The sequence below is a fragment of the Idiotropiscis lumnitzeri genome, chromosome 21, assembly GCF_059441095.1.
Source record: "Idiotropiscis lumnitzeri isolate Australia: NSW breed Sydney's pygmy pipehorse chromosome 21, RoL_Ilum_1.0, whole genome shotgun sequence".
Classification (NCBI taxonomy): Eukaryota; Metazoa; Chordata; class Actinopteri; order Syngnathiformes; family Syngnathidae; genus Idiotropiscis; species Idiotropiscis lumnitzeri.
This window is the reverse complement of record NC_142411.1, coordinates 7,611,088-7,626,720: the sequence shown is the minus strand read 5'-3', so window position 1 is coordinate 7,626,720 and position 15,633 is coordinate 7,611,088. Positions and strand designations below refer to the sequence as shown.

Below are 15,633 nucleotides of genomic sequence, written 5' to 3'. Positions count from 1 at the left end.
CACTGTGAGGTGTTTGGGCAACATCTCACCTAGATGAGAGAACCAACTCAATGGCCTCCTCACAATGTGGAGAAGCAGTGGCTCTGACTACCTGCTTCATGACAGAGCTGCAATTCCTATGCCAAAGGATATGGCAGCCATCCCGCGGAAGTAGCTTGGTTTCAACGCTATTGACTACGATCCCGTCCTTATCCCAATGATTAAAGCCGCTCATTGAGGTTGGTAATGTAGGTGGACAGGCAAACTGTGAGCCTTCTTTGTTCACTTAGCGCTCAAAACCCCACAAGAATTCCATTCAGTCACTGAATTTCGACGGATGCCTTATGGATCCGACTCTGGCTCAAGCAATGCACCCTGAGAACCTTTTCAAAGTCCACAAGGCTGTCTGAAGAGTGCCATTACCCCAAGACCATTACTCCAAACTTAGACCAGACAAATTGGCTCCACTTCTTGACGGTGGGAGCAAAGGTTCACCCTGCGAATCCACAAGTGTGTGCCCAACTAGCACGCAGAATAGAATTTTTTCTTCAGAGACGACAGTCCAAACCCTCCACGGCTTATTAGGTATTCAGAACACTAGAATTCTTCAAGTTCGTCCTGGCTCTTTTGTGGCTAGCTGTATTTTAGTCAAAGGTCAATTGACTATGTATATATTGTTAAGGATCATAAACAATTGATGAATTGTGATTGGCTGATGAAGAGTTTAAGGTTCATTTCACCTCTTGACCATAGTCAGTTGAGAGCGGCTCCAGCTCATCCATGAACCCAGTGAGGAAAAATGGTGGAATTTAGATGGATGGACAGAATTTGATGAGAACATTGTTTTCCGCCTTTCAAGACACATTTAACAACATTTTTCCCCAAATTTGCTTCACAGCTATCGACCCGTGTTCACCACCAATTGAAGGTATTGCATAAACGTACGATAACTCTTTGAGGGCTTCATGTAAAGGTCATTGTTGAAAATAATTTCAAGGAATAACATTTCATTGACAGAACATACAAAGTTAAAGATAGCAGTCAAGTAAATAGCAGTGATCCAACCTTCACTCATGTCTTCGCATCCCAGTGTAATTAGACGATAAAGGGTGTGTTCACACGAGGAGAATGCATTTGGGGTAACATGTTCTCTTGTTCCATGTGATGTTCCTCCGCTTCAGTTAACATTGTCCTCGAAGTGGACACTCCAACCAACACTGAGCCATCAGAGATAATTAATAGACTGAGGAACGCTGTAGCTAATGTCTCATTAGCATTCCAGGTAGCAGATGATTTAACACTGACAAGTTGGAATTCGACCACAGGTGAGAATTTGTGTCACTTAGTTAGGCTCGTGGACTAATCTTACAAGCCATTCTAATTGTATGTTTTTGACTGTGTCATTAATACTTACTTTGGGAACAACATCATTTCTAGTCTGCCCTCTAAACTCTACCGGAGGACCGGAGTGTCAATGTGAAGATTCCTTTACTTGGTCATGTGAGATGTGTGACAAATATGGTGCATGCAGCAATGCCAGTCCATTAATCTGTGATTGCATATATGGAATCCCTCCATTTGGACAGTCCTGTAAACCAATCTCAAGTAAGTGCAACCAGCTCTTGCATATGTGTTGAAATGACAGTCAAAGTCAAGTATAGCTGGTGCCCATCAAATGTCAGTGGACTATATATTTTTTTTAAGATGCTAAAGAATTAATATCCTGTGATTGGCTGATGAACAGTCCAGGGTTTGTCTCACCACACAAATCCACGTCCCCAGTGAGGACAAAGACAGTGGAAATTAGATGGATGGGTAGAATTTGAAGAGGATATTGTTCTCAGCGATTATATAATTCTTTTTTTCCCTAAATTTGCTCCACAGCTATCAGCCCATGTGCACCGCCAACACAAGGTATTGCATACACGTGTAAATAACTGTTCTATGACTTCATTTAACGGTCATTCTTGGAAGCAGTGTCAAGGACTAACATTTCATTGACAGTACATACACAAAGATTGCATTCACGTTGATAGCAGGGATCTATCTTTCACTCTTTTCTGAGCATTTCAGTGTGATTGGACTGTATAGGATGTGTTCACTCCAGACAGATTTGGTGATATCTTATTATATTAAGTCAGCAACCGAGGCAATTGAAATTGTTTTAATATAATAGGCAAAGGCGATTAGTAGATTGCATTTGGGGTCTTATTTTCTTCTGTCCTGTCCCCTGTGTTGCTGCTCTGCTTCAGTTGACATTGTTATCGCGGTGGACACTCCAACCAACACCGAGGCATCAGAGAAAATTAATCGACTGAGGGACGCTGTAGCTGATGTCTCATTAGCATTAGAGATAGGAGATGATTTAACACTAACAAGTTGGAATTTGACCACAGGTAAGAATTGATTTCAGTTTATTGGGCTCCTGGACAAACGTTACAAGCAATTCTAAGTTGATGTTTTTAACTGTGGAACTAATAATTGCTATGGCAACAACATCCTTTCTAGCCTGCCCTCTAAACTCTGCTGGACAACCTGAGTGTCTGTGTGAAGATTCCTTTACTTGGTCATGTGACATCTGTGCCACGTATGGTGCATGCAGCAATGCTAGTCCATTAATCTGTGACTGCGTATATGGAATCCCTCCGTTTGGACAGTTCTGTAAACCAATCTCAAGTAAGTGCAGCTCCTGTGAAAGAGTTGAAACGCCAGTGTATAAAAGTAAACCATTGATGGTGTCCATCCATCCATTTTCTCAAACTCATTCGGGTTGAAGGAACAGCAGTCAAAAATGGGAGGCCAAGACTTCCCTGTCTGGCCACTTCGGCTGAGGTGGATTCAGGACATCTGGGGGAAATACTCTCTCCAGCTGTGCCAGAGTCATGCCCCCGGGTCAACTCTCTACCGGACAAAATTGGAATACTTCACTGTGAGGTGTTTGGGCAACATCTCACCTAGATGAGAGAACCAACTCAATGGCCTCCTCACAATGTGGAGAAGCAGTGGCTCTGACTACCTGCTTCATGACAGAGCTGCAATTCCTATGCCAAAGGATATGGCAGCCATCCCGCGGAAGAAGCTTGGTTTCAACGCTATTGACTACGATCCCGTCCTTAAGGTCACTACCCAATGATTAAAGCCATCATTGAGGTTGGTAATGTAGGTGGACAGGCAAACTGTGAGCCTTCTTTGTTCACTTAGCGCTCAAGACCCCACAAGAATTCCATTCAGTCACTGAATTTCGACGGATGCCTTATGGATCCGACTCTGGCTCAAGCAATGCACCCTGAGAACCTTTTCAAAGTCCACAAGGCTGTCTGAAGAGTGCCATTACCCCAAGACCATTACCCCAAACTTAGACCAGACAAATTGGCTCCACTTCTTGACGGTGGGAGCAAAGGTTCACCCTGCGAATCCACAAGTGTGTGCCCAACTAGCACGCAGAATACAATTTTTTCTTCAGAGACGACAGTCCAAACCCTCCACGGCTTATTAGGTATTCAGAACACTAGAATTCTTCAAGTTCGTCCTGGCTCTTTTGTGGCTAGCTGTATTTTAGTCAAAGGTCAATTGACTATGTATATATTGTTAAGGATCATAAACAATTGATGAATTGTGATTGGCTGATGAAGAGTTTAAGATTCATTTCACCTCTTGACCATAGTCAGTTGAGAGCGGCTCCAGCTCATCCATGAACCCAGTGAGGAAAAATGGTGGAATTTAGATGGATGGACAGAATTTGATGAGAACATTGTTTTCCGCCTTTCAAGACACATTTAACAACATTTTTCCCCAAATTTGCTCCACAGCTATCGACCCGTGTTCACCACCAATTGAAGGTATTGCATAAACGTACGATAACTCTTTGAGGGCTTCATGTAAAGGTCATTGTTGAAAATAATTTCAAGGAATAACATTTCATTGACAGAACATACAAAGTTAAAGATAGCAGTCAAGTAAATAGCAGTGATCCAACCTTCACTCATGTCTTCGCATCCCAGTGTAATTAGACGATAAAGGGTGTGTTCACACGAGGAGAATGCATTTGGGGTAACATGTTCTCTTGTTCCATGTGATGTTCCTCCGCTTCAGTTAACATTGTCCTCGAAGTGGACACTCCAACCAACACTGAGCCATCAGAGATAATTAATAGACTGAGGAACGCTGTAGCTAATGTCTCATTAGAATTCCAGGTAGCAGATGATTTAACACTGACAAGTTGGAATTCGACCACAGGTGAGAATTTGTGTCACTTAGTTAGGCTCGTGGACTAATCTTACAAGCCATTCTAATTGTATGTTTTTGACTGTGTCATTAATACTTACTTTGGGAACAACATCATTTCTAGTCTGCCCTCTAAACTCTACCGGAGGACCGGAGTGTCAATGTGAAGATTCCTTTACTTGGTCATGTGAGATGTGTGACAAATATGGTGCATGCAGCAATGCCAGTCCATTAATCTGTGATTGCATATATGGAATCCCTCCATTTGGACAGTCCTGTAAACCAATCTCAAGTAAGTGCAACCAGCTCTTGCATATGTGTTGAAATGACAGTCAAAGTCAAGTATAGCTGGTGCCCATCAAATGTCAGTGGACTATATATTTTTTTTAAGATGCTAAAGAATTAATATCCTGTGATTGGCTGATGAACAGTCCAGGGTTTGTCTCACCACACAAATCCACGTCCCCAGTGAGGACAAAGACAGTGGAAATTAGATGGATGGGTAGAATTTGAAGAGGATATTGTTCTCAGCGATTATATAATTCTTTTTTTCCCTAAATTTGCTCCACAGCTATCAGCCCATGTGCACCGCCAACACAAGGTATTGCATACACGTGTAAATAACTGTTCTATGACTTCATTTAACGGTCATTCTTGGAAGCAGTGTCAAGGACTAACATTTCATTGACAGTACATACACAAAGATTGCATTCACGTTGATAGCAGGGATCTATCTTTCACTCTTTTCTGAGCATTTCAGTGTGATTGGACTGTATAGGATGTGTTCACTCCAGACAGATTTGGTGATATCTTATTATATTAAGTCAGCAACCGAGGCAATTGAAATTGTTTTAATATAATAGGCAAAGGCGATTAGTAGATTGCATTTGGGGTCTTATTTTCTTCTGTCCTGTCCCCTGTGTTGCTGCTCTGCTTCAGTTGACATTGTTATCGCGGTGGACACTCCAACCAACACCGAGGCATCAGAGAAAATTAATCGACTGAGGGACGCTGTAGCTGATGTCTCATTAGCATTAGAGATAGGAGATGATTTAACACTAACAAGTTGGAATTTGACCACAGGTAAGAATTGATTTCAGTTTATTGGGCTCCTGGACAAACGTTACAAGCAATTCTAAGTTGATGTTTTTAACTGTGGAACTAATAATTGCTATGGCAACAACATCCTTTCTAGCCTGCCCTCTAAACTCTGCTGGACAACCTGAGTGTCAGTGTGAAGATTCCTTTACTTGGTCATGTGACATCTGTGCCACGTATGGTGCATGCAGCAATGCTAGTCCATTAATCTGTGACTGCGTATATGGAATCCCTCCGTTTGGACAGTTCTGTAAACCAATCTCAAGTAAGTGCAGCTCCTGTGAAAGAGTTGAAACGCCAGTGTATAAAAGTAAACCATTGATGGTGTCCATCCATCCATTTTCTCAAACTCATTCGGGTTGAAGGAACAGCAGTCAAAAATGGGAGGCCAAGACTTCCCTGTCTGGCCACTTCGGCTGAGGTGGATTCAGGACATCTGGGGGAAATACTCTCTCCAGCTGTGCCAGAGTCATGCCCCCGGGTCAACTCTCTACCGGACAAAATTGGAATACTTCACTGTGAGGTGTTTGGGCAACATCTCACCTAGATGAGAGAACCAACTCAATGGCCTCCTCACAATGTGGAGAAGCAGTGGCTCTGACTACCTGCTTCATGACAGAGCTGCAATTCCTATGCCAAAGGATATGGCAGCCATCCCGCGGAAGAAGCTTGGTTTCAACGCTATTGACTACGATCCCGTCCTTAAGGTCACTACCCAATGATTAAAGCCATCATTGAGGTTGGTAATGTAGGTGGACAGGCAAACTGTGAGCCTTCTTTGTTCACTTAGCGCTCAAGACCCCACAAGAATTCCATTCAGTCACTGAATTTCGACGGATGCCTTATGGATCCGACTCTGGCTCAAGCAATGCACCCTGAGAACCTTTTCAAAGTCCACAAGGCTGTCTGAAGAGTGCCATTACCCCAAGACCATTACCCCAAACTTAGACCAGACAAATTGTCTCCACTTCTTGACGGTGGGAGCAAAGGTTCACCCTGCGAATCCACAAGTGTGTGCCCAACTAGCACGCAGAATACAATTTTTTCTTCAGAGACGACAGTCCAAACCCTCCACGGCTTATTAGGTATTCAGAACACTAGAATTCTTCAAGTTCGTCCTGGCTCTTTTGTGGCTAGCTGTATTTTAGTCAAAGGTCAATTGACTATGTATATATTGTTAAGGATCATAAACAATTGATGAATTGTGATTGGCTGATGAAGAGTTTAAGATTCATTTCACCTCTTGACCATAGTCAGTTGAGAGCGGCTCCAGCTCATCCATGAACCCAGTGAGGAAAAATGGTGGAATTTAGATGGATGGACAGAATTTGATGAGAACATTGTTTTCCGCCTTTCAAGACACATTTAACAACATTTTTCCCCAAATTTGCTCCACAGCTATCGACCCGTGTTCACCACCAATTGAAGGTATTGCATAAACGTACGATAACTCTTTGAGGGCTTCATGTAAAGGTCATTGTTGAAAATAATTTCAAGGAATAACATTTCATTGACAGAACATACAAAGTTAAAGATAGCAGTCAAGTAAATAGCAGTGATCCAACCTTCACTCATGTCTTCGCATCCCAGTGTAATTAGACGATAAAGGGTGTGTTCACACGAGGAGAATGCATTTGGGGTAACATGTTCTCTTGTTCCATGTGATGTTCCTCCGCTTCAGTTAACATTGTCCTCGAAGTGGACACTCCAACCAACACTGAGCCATCAGAGATAATTAATAGACTGAGGAACGCTGTAGCTAATGTCTCATTAGCATTCCAGGTAGCAGATGATTTAACACTGACAAGTTGGAATTCGACCACAGGTGAGAATTTGTGTCACTTAGTTAGGCTCGTGGACTAATCTTACAAGCCATTCTAATTGTATGTTTTTGACTGTGTCATTAATACTTACTTTGGGAACAACATCATTTCTAGTCTGCCCTCTAAACTCTACCGGAGGACCGGAGTGTCAATGTGAAGATTCCTTTACTTGGTCATGTGAGATGTGTGACAAATATGGTGCATGCAGCAATGCCAGTCCATTAATCTGTGATTGCATATATGGAATCCCTCCATTTGGACAGTCCTGTAAACCAATCTCAAGTAAGTGCAACCAGCTCTTGCATATGTGTTGAAATGACAGTCAAAGTCAAGTATAGCTGGTGCCCATCAAATGTCAGTGGACTATATATTTTTTTTAAGATGCTAAAGAATTAATATCCTGTGATTGGCTGATGAACAGTCCAGGGTTTGTCTCACCACACAAATCCACGTCCCCAGTGAGGACAAAGACAGTGGAAATTAGATGGATGGGTAGAATTTGAAGAGGATATTGTTCTCAGCGATTATATCATTCTTTTTTTCCCTAAATTTGCTCCACAGCTATCAGCCCATGTGCACCGCCAACACAAGGTATTGCATACACGTGTAAATAACTGTTCTATGACTTCATTTAACGGTCATTCTTGGAAGCAGTGTCAAGGACTAACATTTCATTGACAGTACATACACAAAGATTGCATTCACGTTGATAGCAGGGATCTATCTTTCACTCTTTTCTGAGCATTTCAGTGTGATTGGACTGTATAGGATGTGTTCACTCCAGACAGATTTGGTGATATCTTATTATATTAAGTCAGCAACCGAGGCAATTTAAATTGTTTTAATATAATAGGCAAAGGCGATTAGTAGATTGCATTTGGGGTCTTATTTTCTTCTGTCCTGTCCCCTGTGTTGCTGCTCTGCTTCAGTTGACATTGTTATCGCGGTGGACACTCCAACCAACACCGAGGCATCAGAGAAAATTAATCGACTGAGGGACGCTGTAGCTGATGTCTCATTAGCATTAGAGATAGGAGATGATTTAACACTAACAAGTTGGAATTTGACCACAGGTAAGAATTGATTTCAGTTTATTGGGCTCCTGGACAAACGTTACAAGCAATTCTAAGTTGATGTTTTTAACTGTGGAACTAATAATTGCTATGGCAACAACATCCTTTCTAGCCTGCCCTCTAAACTCTGCTGGACAACCTGAGTGTCAGTGTGAAGATTCCTTTACTTGGTCATGTGACATCTGTGCCACGTATGGTGCATGCAGCAATGCTAGTCCATTAATCTGTGACTGCGTATATGGAATCCCTCCGTTTGGACAGTTCTGTAAACCAATCTCAAGTAAGTGCAGCTCCTGTGAAAGAGTTGAAACGCCAGTGTATAAAAGTAAACCATTGATGGTGTCCATCCATCCATTTTCTCAAACTCATTCGGGTTGAAGGAACAGCAGTCAAAAATGGGAGGCCAAGACTTCCCTGTCTGGCCACTTCGGCTGAGGTGGATTCAGGACATCTGGGGGAAATACTCTCTCCAGCTGTGCCAGAGTCATGCCCCCGGGTCAACTCTCTACCGGACAAAATTGGAATACTTCACTGTGAGGTGTTTGGGCAACATCTCACCTAGATGAGAGAACCAACTCAATGGCCTCCTCACAATGTGGAGAAGCAGTGGCTCTGACTACCTGCTTCATGACAGAGCTGCAATTCCTATGCCAAAGGATATGGCAGCCATCCCGCGGAAGAAGCTTGGTTTCAACGCTATTGACTACGATCCCGTCCTTAAGGTCACTACCCAATGATTAAAGCCATCATTGAGGTTGGTAATGTAGGTGGACAGGCAAACTGTGAGCCTTCTTTGTTCACTTAGCGCTCAAGACCCCACAAGAATTCCATTCAGTCACTGAATTTCGACGGATGCCTTATGGATCCGACTCTGGCTCAAGCAATGCACCCTGAGAACCTTTTCAAAGTCCACAAGGCTGTCTGAAGAGTGCCATTACCCCAAGACCATTACCCCAAACTTAGACCAGACAAATTGGCTCCACTTCTTGACGGTGGGAGCAAAGGTTCACCCTGCGAATCCACAAGTGTGTGCCCAACTAGCACGCAGAATACAATTTTTTCTTCAGAGACGACAGTCCAAACCCTCCACGGCTTATTAGGTATTCAGAACACTAGAATTCTTCAAGTTCGTCCTGGCTCTTTTGTGGCTAGCTGTATTTTAGTCAAAGGTCAATTGACTATGTATATATTGTTAAGGATCATAAACAATTGATGAATTGTGATTGGCTGATGAAGAGTTTAAGATTCATTTCACCTCTTGACCATAGTCAGTTGAGAGCGGCTCCAGCTCATCCATGAACCCAGTGAGGAAAAATGGTGGAATTTAGATGGATGGACAGAATTTGATGAGAACATTGTTTTCCGCCTTTCAAGACACATTTAACAACATTTTTCCCCAAATTTGCTCCACAGCTATCGACCCGTGTTCACCACCAATTGAAGGTATTGCATAAACGTACGATAACTCTTTGAGGGCTTCATGTAAAGGTCATTGTTGAAAATAATTTCAAGGAATAACATTTCATTGACAGAACATACAAAGTTAAAGATAGCAGTCAAGTAAATAGCAGTGATCCAACCTTCACTCATGTCTTCGCATCCCAGTGTAATTAGACGATAAAGGGTGTGTTCACACGAGGAGAATGCATTTGGGGTAACATGTTCTCTTGTTCCATGTGATGTTCCTCCGCTTCAGTTAACATTGTCCTCGAAGTGGACACTCCAACCAACACTGAGCCATCAGAGATAATTAATAGACTGAGGAACGCTGTAGCTAATGTCTCATTAGCATTCCAGGTAGCAGATGATTTAACACTGACAAGTTGGAATTCGACCACAGGTGAGAATTTGTGTCACTTAGTTAGGCTCGTGGACTAATCTTACAAGCCATTCTAATTGTATGTTTTTGACTGTGTCATTAATACTTACTTTGGGAACAACATCATTTCTAGTCTGCCCTCTAAACTCTACCGGAGGACCGGAGTGTCAATGTGAAGATTCCTTTACTTGGTCATGTGAGATGTGTGACAAATATGGTGCATGCAGCAATGCCAGTCCATTAATCTGTGATTGCATATATGGAATCCCTCCATTTGGACAGTCCTGTAAACCAATCTCAAGTAAGTGCAACCAGCTCTTGCATATGTGTTGAAATGACAGTCAAAGTCAAGTATAGCTGGTGCCCATCAAATGTCAGTGGACTATATATTTTTTTTAAGATGCTAAAGAATTAATATCCTGTGATTGGCTGATGAACAGTCCAGGGTTTGTCTCACCACACAAATCCACGTCCCCAGTGAGGACAAAGACAGTGGAAATTAGATGGATGGGTAGAATTTGAAGAGGATATTGTTCTCAGCGATTATATAATTCTTTTTTTCCCTAAATTTGCTCCACAGCTATCAGCCCATGTGCACCGCCAACACAAGGTATTGCATACACGTGTAAATAACTGTTCTATGACTTCATTTAACGGTCATTCTTGGAAGCAGTGTCAAGGACTAACATTTCATTGACAGTACATACACAAAGATTGCATTCACGTTGATAGCAGGGATCTATCTTTCACTCTTTTCTGAGCATTTCAGTGTGATTGGACTGTATAGGATGTGTTCACTCCAGACAGATTTGGTGATATCTTATTATATTAAGTCAGCAACCGAGGCAATTGAAATTGTTTTAATATAATAGGCAAAGGCGATTAGTAGATTGCATTTGGGGTCTTATTTTCTTCTGTCCTGTCCCCTGTGTTGCTGCTCTGCTTCAGTTGACATTGTTATCGCGGTGGACACTCCAACCAACACCGAGGCATCAGAGAAAATTAATCGACTGAGGGACGCTGTAGCTGATGTCTCATTAGCATTAGAGATAGGAGATGATTTAACACTAACAAGTTGGAATTTGACCACAGGTAAGAATTGATTTCAGTTTATTGGGCTCCTGGACAAACGTTACAAGCAATTCTAAGTTGATGTTTTTAACTGTGGAACTAATAATTGCTATGGCAACAACATCCTTTCTAGCCTGCCCTCTAAACTCTGCTGGACAACCTGAGTGTCAGTGTGAAGATTCCTTTACTTGGTCATGTGACATCTGTGCCACGTATGGTGCATGCAGCAATGCTAGTCCATTAATCTGTGACTGCGTATATGGAATCCCTCCGTTTGGACAGTTCTGTAAACCAATCTCAAGTAAGTGCAGCTCCTGTGAAAGAGTTGAAACGCCAGTGTATAAAAGTAAACCATTGATGGTGTCCATCCATCCATTTTCTCAAACTCATTCGGGTTGAAGGAACAGCAGTCAAAAATGGGAGGCCAAGACTTCCCTGTCTGGCCACTTCGGCTGAGGTGGATTCAGGACATCTGGGGGAAATACTCTCTCCAGCTGTGCCAGAGTCATGCCCCCGGGTCAACTCTCTACCGGACAAAATTGGAATACTTCACTGTGAGGTGTTTGGGCAACATCTCACCTAGATGAGAGAACCAACTCAATGGCCTCCTCACAATGTGGAGAAGCAGTGGCTCTGACTACCTGCTTCATGACAGAGCTGCAATTCCTATGCCAAAGGATATGGCAGCCATCCCGCGGAAGAAGCTTGGTTTCAACGCTATTGACTACGATCCCGTCCTTAAGGTCACTACCCAATGATTAAAGCCATCATTGAGGTTGGTAATGTAGGTGGACAGGCAAACTGTGAGCCTTCTTTGTTCACTTAGCGCTCAAGACCCCACAAGAATTCCATTCAGTCACTGAATTTCGACGGATGCCTTATGGATCCGACTCTGGCTCAAGCAATGCACCCTGAGAACCTTTTCAAAGTCCACAAGGCTGTCTGAAGAGTGCCATTACCCCAAGACCATTACCCCAAACTTAGACCAGACAAATTGTCTCCACTTCTTGACGGTGGGAGCAAAGGTTCACCCTGCGAATCCACAAGTGTGTGCCCAACTAGCACGCAGAATACAATTTTTTCTTCAGAGACGACAGTCCAAACCCTCCACGGCTTATTAGGTATTCAGAACACTAGAATTCTTCAAGTTCGTCCTGGCTCTTTTGTGGCTAGCTGTATTTTAGTCAAAGGTCAATTGACTATGTATATATTGTTAAGGATCATAAACAATTGATGAATTGTGATTGGCTGATGAAGAGTTTAAGATTCATTTCACCTCTTGACCATAGTCAGTTGAGAGCGGCTCCAGCTCATCCATGAACCCAGTGAGGAAAAATGGTGGAATTTAGATGGATGGACAGAATTTGATGAGAACATTGTTTTCCGCCTTTCAAGACACATTTAACAACATTTTTCCCCAAATTTGCTCCACAGCTATCGACCCGTGTTCACCACCAATTGAAGGTATTGCATAAACGTACGATAACTCTTTGAGGGCTTCATGTAAAGGTCATTGTTGAAAATAATTTCAAGGAATAACATTTCATTGACAGAACATACAAAGTTAAAGATAGCAGTCAAGTAAATAGCAGTGATCCAACCTTCACTCATGTCTTCGCATCCCAGTGTAATTAGACGATAAAGGGTGTGTTCACACGAGGAGAATGCATTTGGGGTAACATGTTCTCTTGTTCCATGTGATGTTCCTCCGCTTCAGTTAACATTGTCCTCGAAGTGGACACTCCAACCAACACTGAGCCATCAGAGATAATTAATAGACTGAGGAACGCTGTAGCTAATGTCTCATTAGCATTCCAGGTAGCAGATGATTTAACACTGACAAGTTGGAATTCGACCACAGGTGAGAATTTGTGTCACTTAGTTAGGCTCGTGGACTAATCTTACAAGCCATTCTAATTGTATGTTTTTGACTGTGTCATTAATACTTACTTTGGGAACAACATCATTTCTAGTCTGCCCTCTAAACTCTACCGGAGGACCGGAGTGTCAATGTGAAGATTCCTTTACTTGGTCATGTGAGATGTGTGACAAATATGGTGCATGCAGCAATGCCAGTCCATTAATCTGTGATTGCATATATGGAATCCCTCCATTTGGACAGTCCTGTAAACCAATCTCAAGTAAGTGCAACCAGCTCTTGCATATGTGTTGAAATGACAGTCAAAGTCAAGTATAGCTGGTGCCCATCAAATGTCAGTGGACTATATATTTTTTTTAAGATGCTAAAGAATTAATATCCTGTGATTGGCTGATGAACAGTCCAGGGTTTGTCTCACCACACAAATCCACGTCCCCAGTGAGGACAAAGACAGTGGAAATTAGATGGATGGGTAGAATTTGAAGAGGATATTGTTCTCAGCGATTATATCATTCTTTTTTTCCCTAAATTTGCTCCACAGCTATCAGCCCATGTGCACCGCCAACACAAGGTATTGCATACACGTGTAAATAACTGTTCTATGACTTCATTTAACGGTCATTCTTGGAAGCAGTGTCAAGGACTAACATTTCATTGACAGTACATACACAAAGATTGCATTCACGTTGATAGCAGGGATCTATCTTTCACTCTTTTCTGAGCATTTCAGTGTGATTGGACTGTATAGGATGTGTTCACTCCAGACAGATTTGGTGATATCTTATTATATTAAGTCAGCAACCGAGGCAATTGAAATTGTTTTAATATAATAGGCAAAGGCGATTAGTAGATTGCATTTGGGGTCTTATTTTCTTCTGTCCTGTCCCCTGTGTTGCTGCTCTGCTTCAGTTGACATTGTTATCGCGGTGGACACTCCAACCAACACCGAGGCATCAGAGAAAATTAATCGACTGAGGGACGCTGTAGCTGATGTCTCATTAGCATTAGAGATAGCAGATGATTTAACACTAACAAATTGGAATTTGACCACAGGTAAGAATTGATTTCAGTTTATTGGGCTCCTGGACAAACGTTACAAGCAATTCTAAGTTGATGTTTTTAACTGTGGAACTAATAATTGCTATGGCAACAACATCCTTTCTAGCCTGCCCTCTAAACTCTGCTGGACAACCTGAGTGTCAGTGTGAAGATTCCTTTACTTGGTCATGTGACATCTGTGCCACGTATGGTGCATGCAGCAATGCTAGTCCATTAATCTGTGACTGCGTATATGGAATCCCTCCGTTTGGACAGTTCTGTAAACCAATCTCAAGTAAGTGCAGCTCCTGTGAAAGAGTTGAAACGCCAGTGTATAAAAGTAAACCATTGATGGTGTCCATCCATCCATTTTCTCAAACTCATTCGGGTTGAAGGAACAGCAGTCAAAAATGGGAGGCCAAGACTTCCCTGTCTGGCCACTTCGGCTGAGGTGGATTCAGGACATCTGGGGGAAATACTCTCTCCAGCTGTGCCAGAGTCATGCCCCCGGGTCAACTCTCTACCGGACAAAATTGGAATACTTCACTGTGAGGTGTTTGGGCAACATCTCACCTAGATGAGAGAACCAACTCAATGGCCTCCTCACAATGTGGAGAAGCAGTGGCTCTGACTACCTGCTTCATGACAGAGCTGCAATTCCTATGCCAAAGGATATGGCAGCCATCCCACGGAAGAAGCTTGGTTTCAACGCTATTGACTACGATCCCGTCCTTAAGGTCACTACCCAATGATTAAAGCCATCATTGAGGTTGGTAATGTAGGTGGACAGGCAAACTGTGAGCCTTCTTTGTTCACTTAGCGCTCAAAACCCCACAAGAATTCCATTCAGTCATTGAATTTCGACGGATGCCTTATGGATCCGACTCTGGCTCAAGCAATGCACCCTGAGAACCTTTTCAAAGTCCACAAGGCTGTCTGAAGAGTGCCATTACCCCAAGACCATTACCCCAAACTTAGACCAGACAAATTGGCTCCACTTCTTGACGGTGGGAGCAAAGGTTCACCCTGCGAATCCACAAGTGTGTGCCCAACTAGCACGCAGAATAGAATTTTTTCTTCAGAGACGACAGTCCAAACCCTCCACGGCTTATTAGGTATTCAGAACACTAGAATTCTTCAAGTTCGTCCTGGCTCTTTTGTGGCTAGCTGTATTTTAGTCAAAGGTCAATTGACTATGTATATATTGTTAAGGATCATAAACAATTGATGAATTGTGATTGGCTGATGAAGAGTTTAAGGTTCATTTCACCTCTTGACCATAGTCAGTTGAGAGCGGCTCCAGCTCATCCATGAACCCAGTGAGGAAAAATGGTGGAATTTAGATGGATGGACAGAATTTGATGAGAACATTGTTTTCCGCCTTTCAAGACACATTTAACAACATTTTTCCCCAAATTTGCTCCACAGCTATCGACCCGTGTTCACCACCAATTGAAGGTATTGCATAAACGTACGATAACTCTTTGAGGGCTTCATGTAAAGGTCATTGTTGAAAATAATTTCAAGGAATAACATTTCATTGACAGAACATACAAAGTTAAAGATAGCAGTCAAGTAAATAGCAGTGATCCAACCTTCACTCATGTCTTCGCATCCCAGTGTAATTAG

General features: G+C 42.5%; 1 protein-coding gene across 1 annotated transcript in view; it reads left to right on the top strand.

Annotated features, from left to right (window-relative positions):
• LOC148316797 (uncharacterized) overlaps nucleotides 1–15,633 on the top strand; it is an 82,151-nt gene that overhangs the window by 17,724 nt on the left and 48,794 nt on the right. Inside the window, exons 30-60 of the mRNA XM_088285988.1 lie at nucleotides 878–907; nucleotides 1,161–1,304; nucleotides 1,417–1,584; nucleotides 1,864–1,893; nucleotides 2,232–2,375; nucleotides 2,488–2,655; nucleotides 3,789–3,818; nucleotides 4,072–4,215; nucleotides 4,328–4,495; nucleotides 4,775–4,804; nucleotides 5,143–5,286; nucleotides 5,399–5,566; nucleotides 6,700–6,729; nucleotides 6,983–7,126; nucleotides 7,239–7,406; nucleotides 7,686–7,715; nucleotides 8,054–8,197; nucleotides 8,310–8,477; nucleotides 9,611–9,640; nucleotides 9,894–10,037; nucleotides 10,150–10,317; nucleotides 10,597–10,626; nucleotides 10,965–11,108; nucleotides 11,221–11,388; nucleotides 12,522–12,551; nucleotides 12,805–12,948; nucleotides 13,061–13,228; nucleotides 13,508–13,537; nucleotides 13,876–14,019; nucleotides 14,132–14,299; nucleotides 15,433–15,462. Coding sequence (XP_088142114.1) covers nucleotides 878–907; nucleotides 1,161–1,304; nucleotides 1,417–1,584; nucleotides 1,864–1,893; nucleotides 2,232–2,375; nucleotides 2,488–2,655; nucleotides 3,789–3,818; nucleotides 4,072–4,215; nucleotides 4,328–4,495; nucleotides 4,775–4,804; nucleotides 5,143–5,286; nucleotides 5,399–5,566; nucleotides 6,700–6,729; nucleotides 6,983–7,126; nucleotides 7,239–7,406; nucleotides 7,686–7,715; nucleotides 8,054–8,197; nucleotides 8,310–8,477; nucleotides 9,611–9,640; nucleotides 9,894–10,037; nucleotides 10,150–10,317; nucleotides 10,597–10,626; nucleotides 10,965–11,108; nucleotides 11,221–11,388; nucleotides 12,522–12,551; nucleotides 12,805–12,948; nucleotides 13,061–13,228; nucleotides 13,508–13,537; nucleotides 13,876–14,019; nucleotides 14,132–14,299; nucleotides 15,433–15,462 — 3,450 coding nt within the window. The remainder of the gene's footprint in view (nucleotides 1–877; nucleotides 908–1,160; nucleotides 1,305–1,416; nucleotides 1,585–1,863; nucleotides 1,894–2,231; nucleotides 2,376–2,487; nucleotides 2,656–3,788; nucleotides 3,819–4,071; nucleotides 4,216–4,327; nucleotides 4,496–4,774; nucleotides 4,805–5,142; nucleotides 5,287–5,398; nucleotides 5,567–6,699; nucleotides 6,730–6,982; nucleotides 7,127–7,238; nucleotides 7,407–7,685; nucleotides 7,716–8,053; nucleotides 8,198–8,309; nucleotides 8,478–9,610; nucleotides 9,641–9,893; nucleotides 10,038–10,149; nucleotides 10,318–10,596; nucleotides 10,627–10,964; nucleotides 11,109–11,220; nucleotides 11,389–12,521; nucleotides 12,552–12,804; nucleotides 12,949–13,060; nucleotides 13,229–13,507; nucleotides 13,538–13,875; nucleotides 14,020–14,131; nucleotides 14,300–15,432; nucleotides 15,463–15,633) is intronic.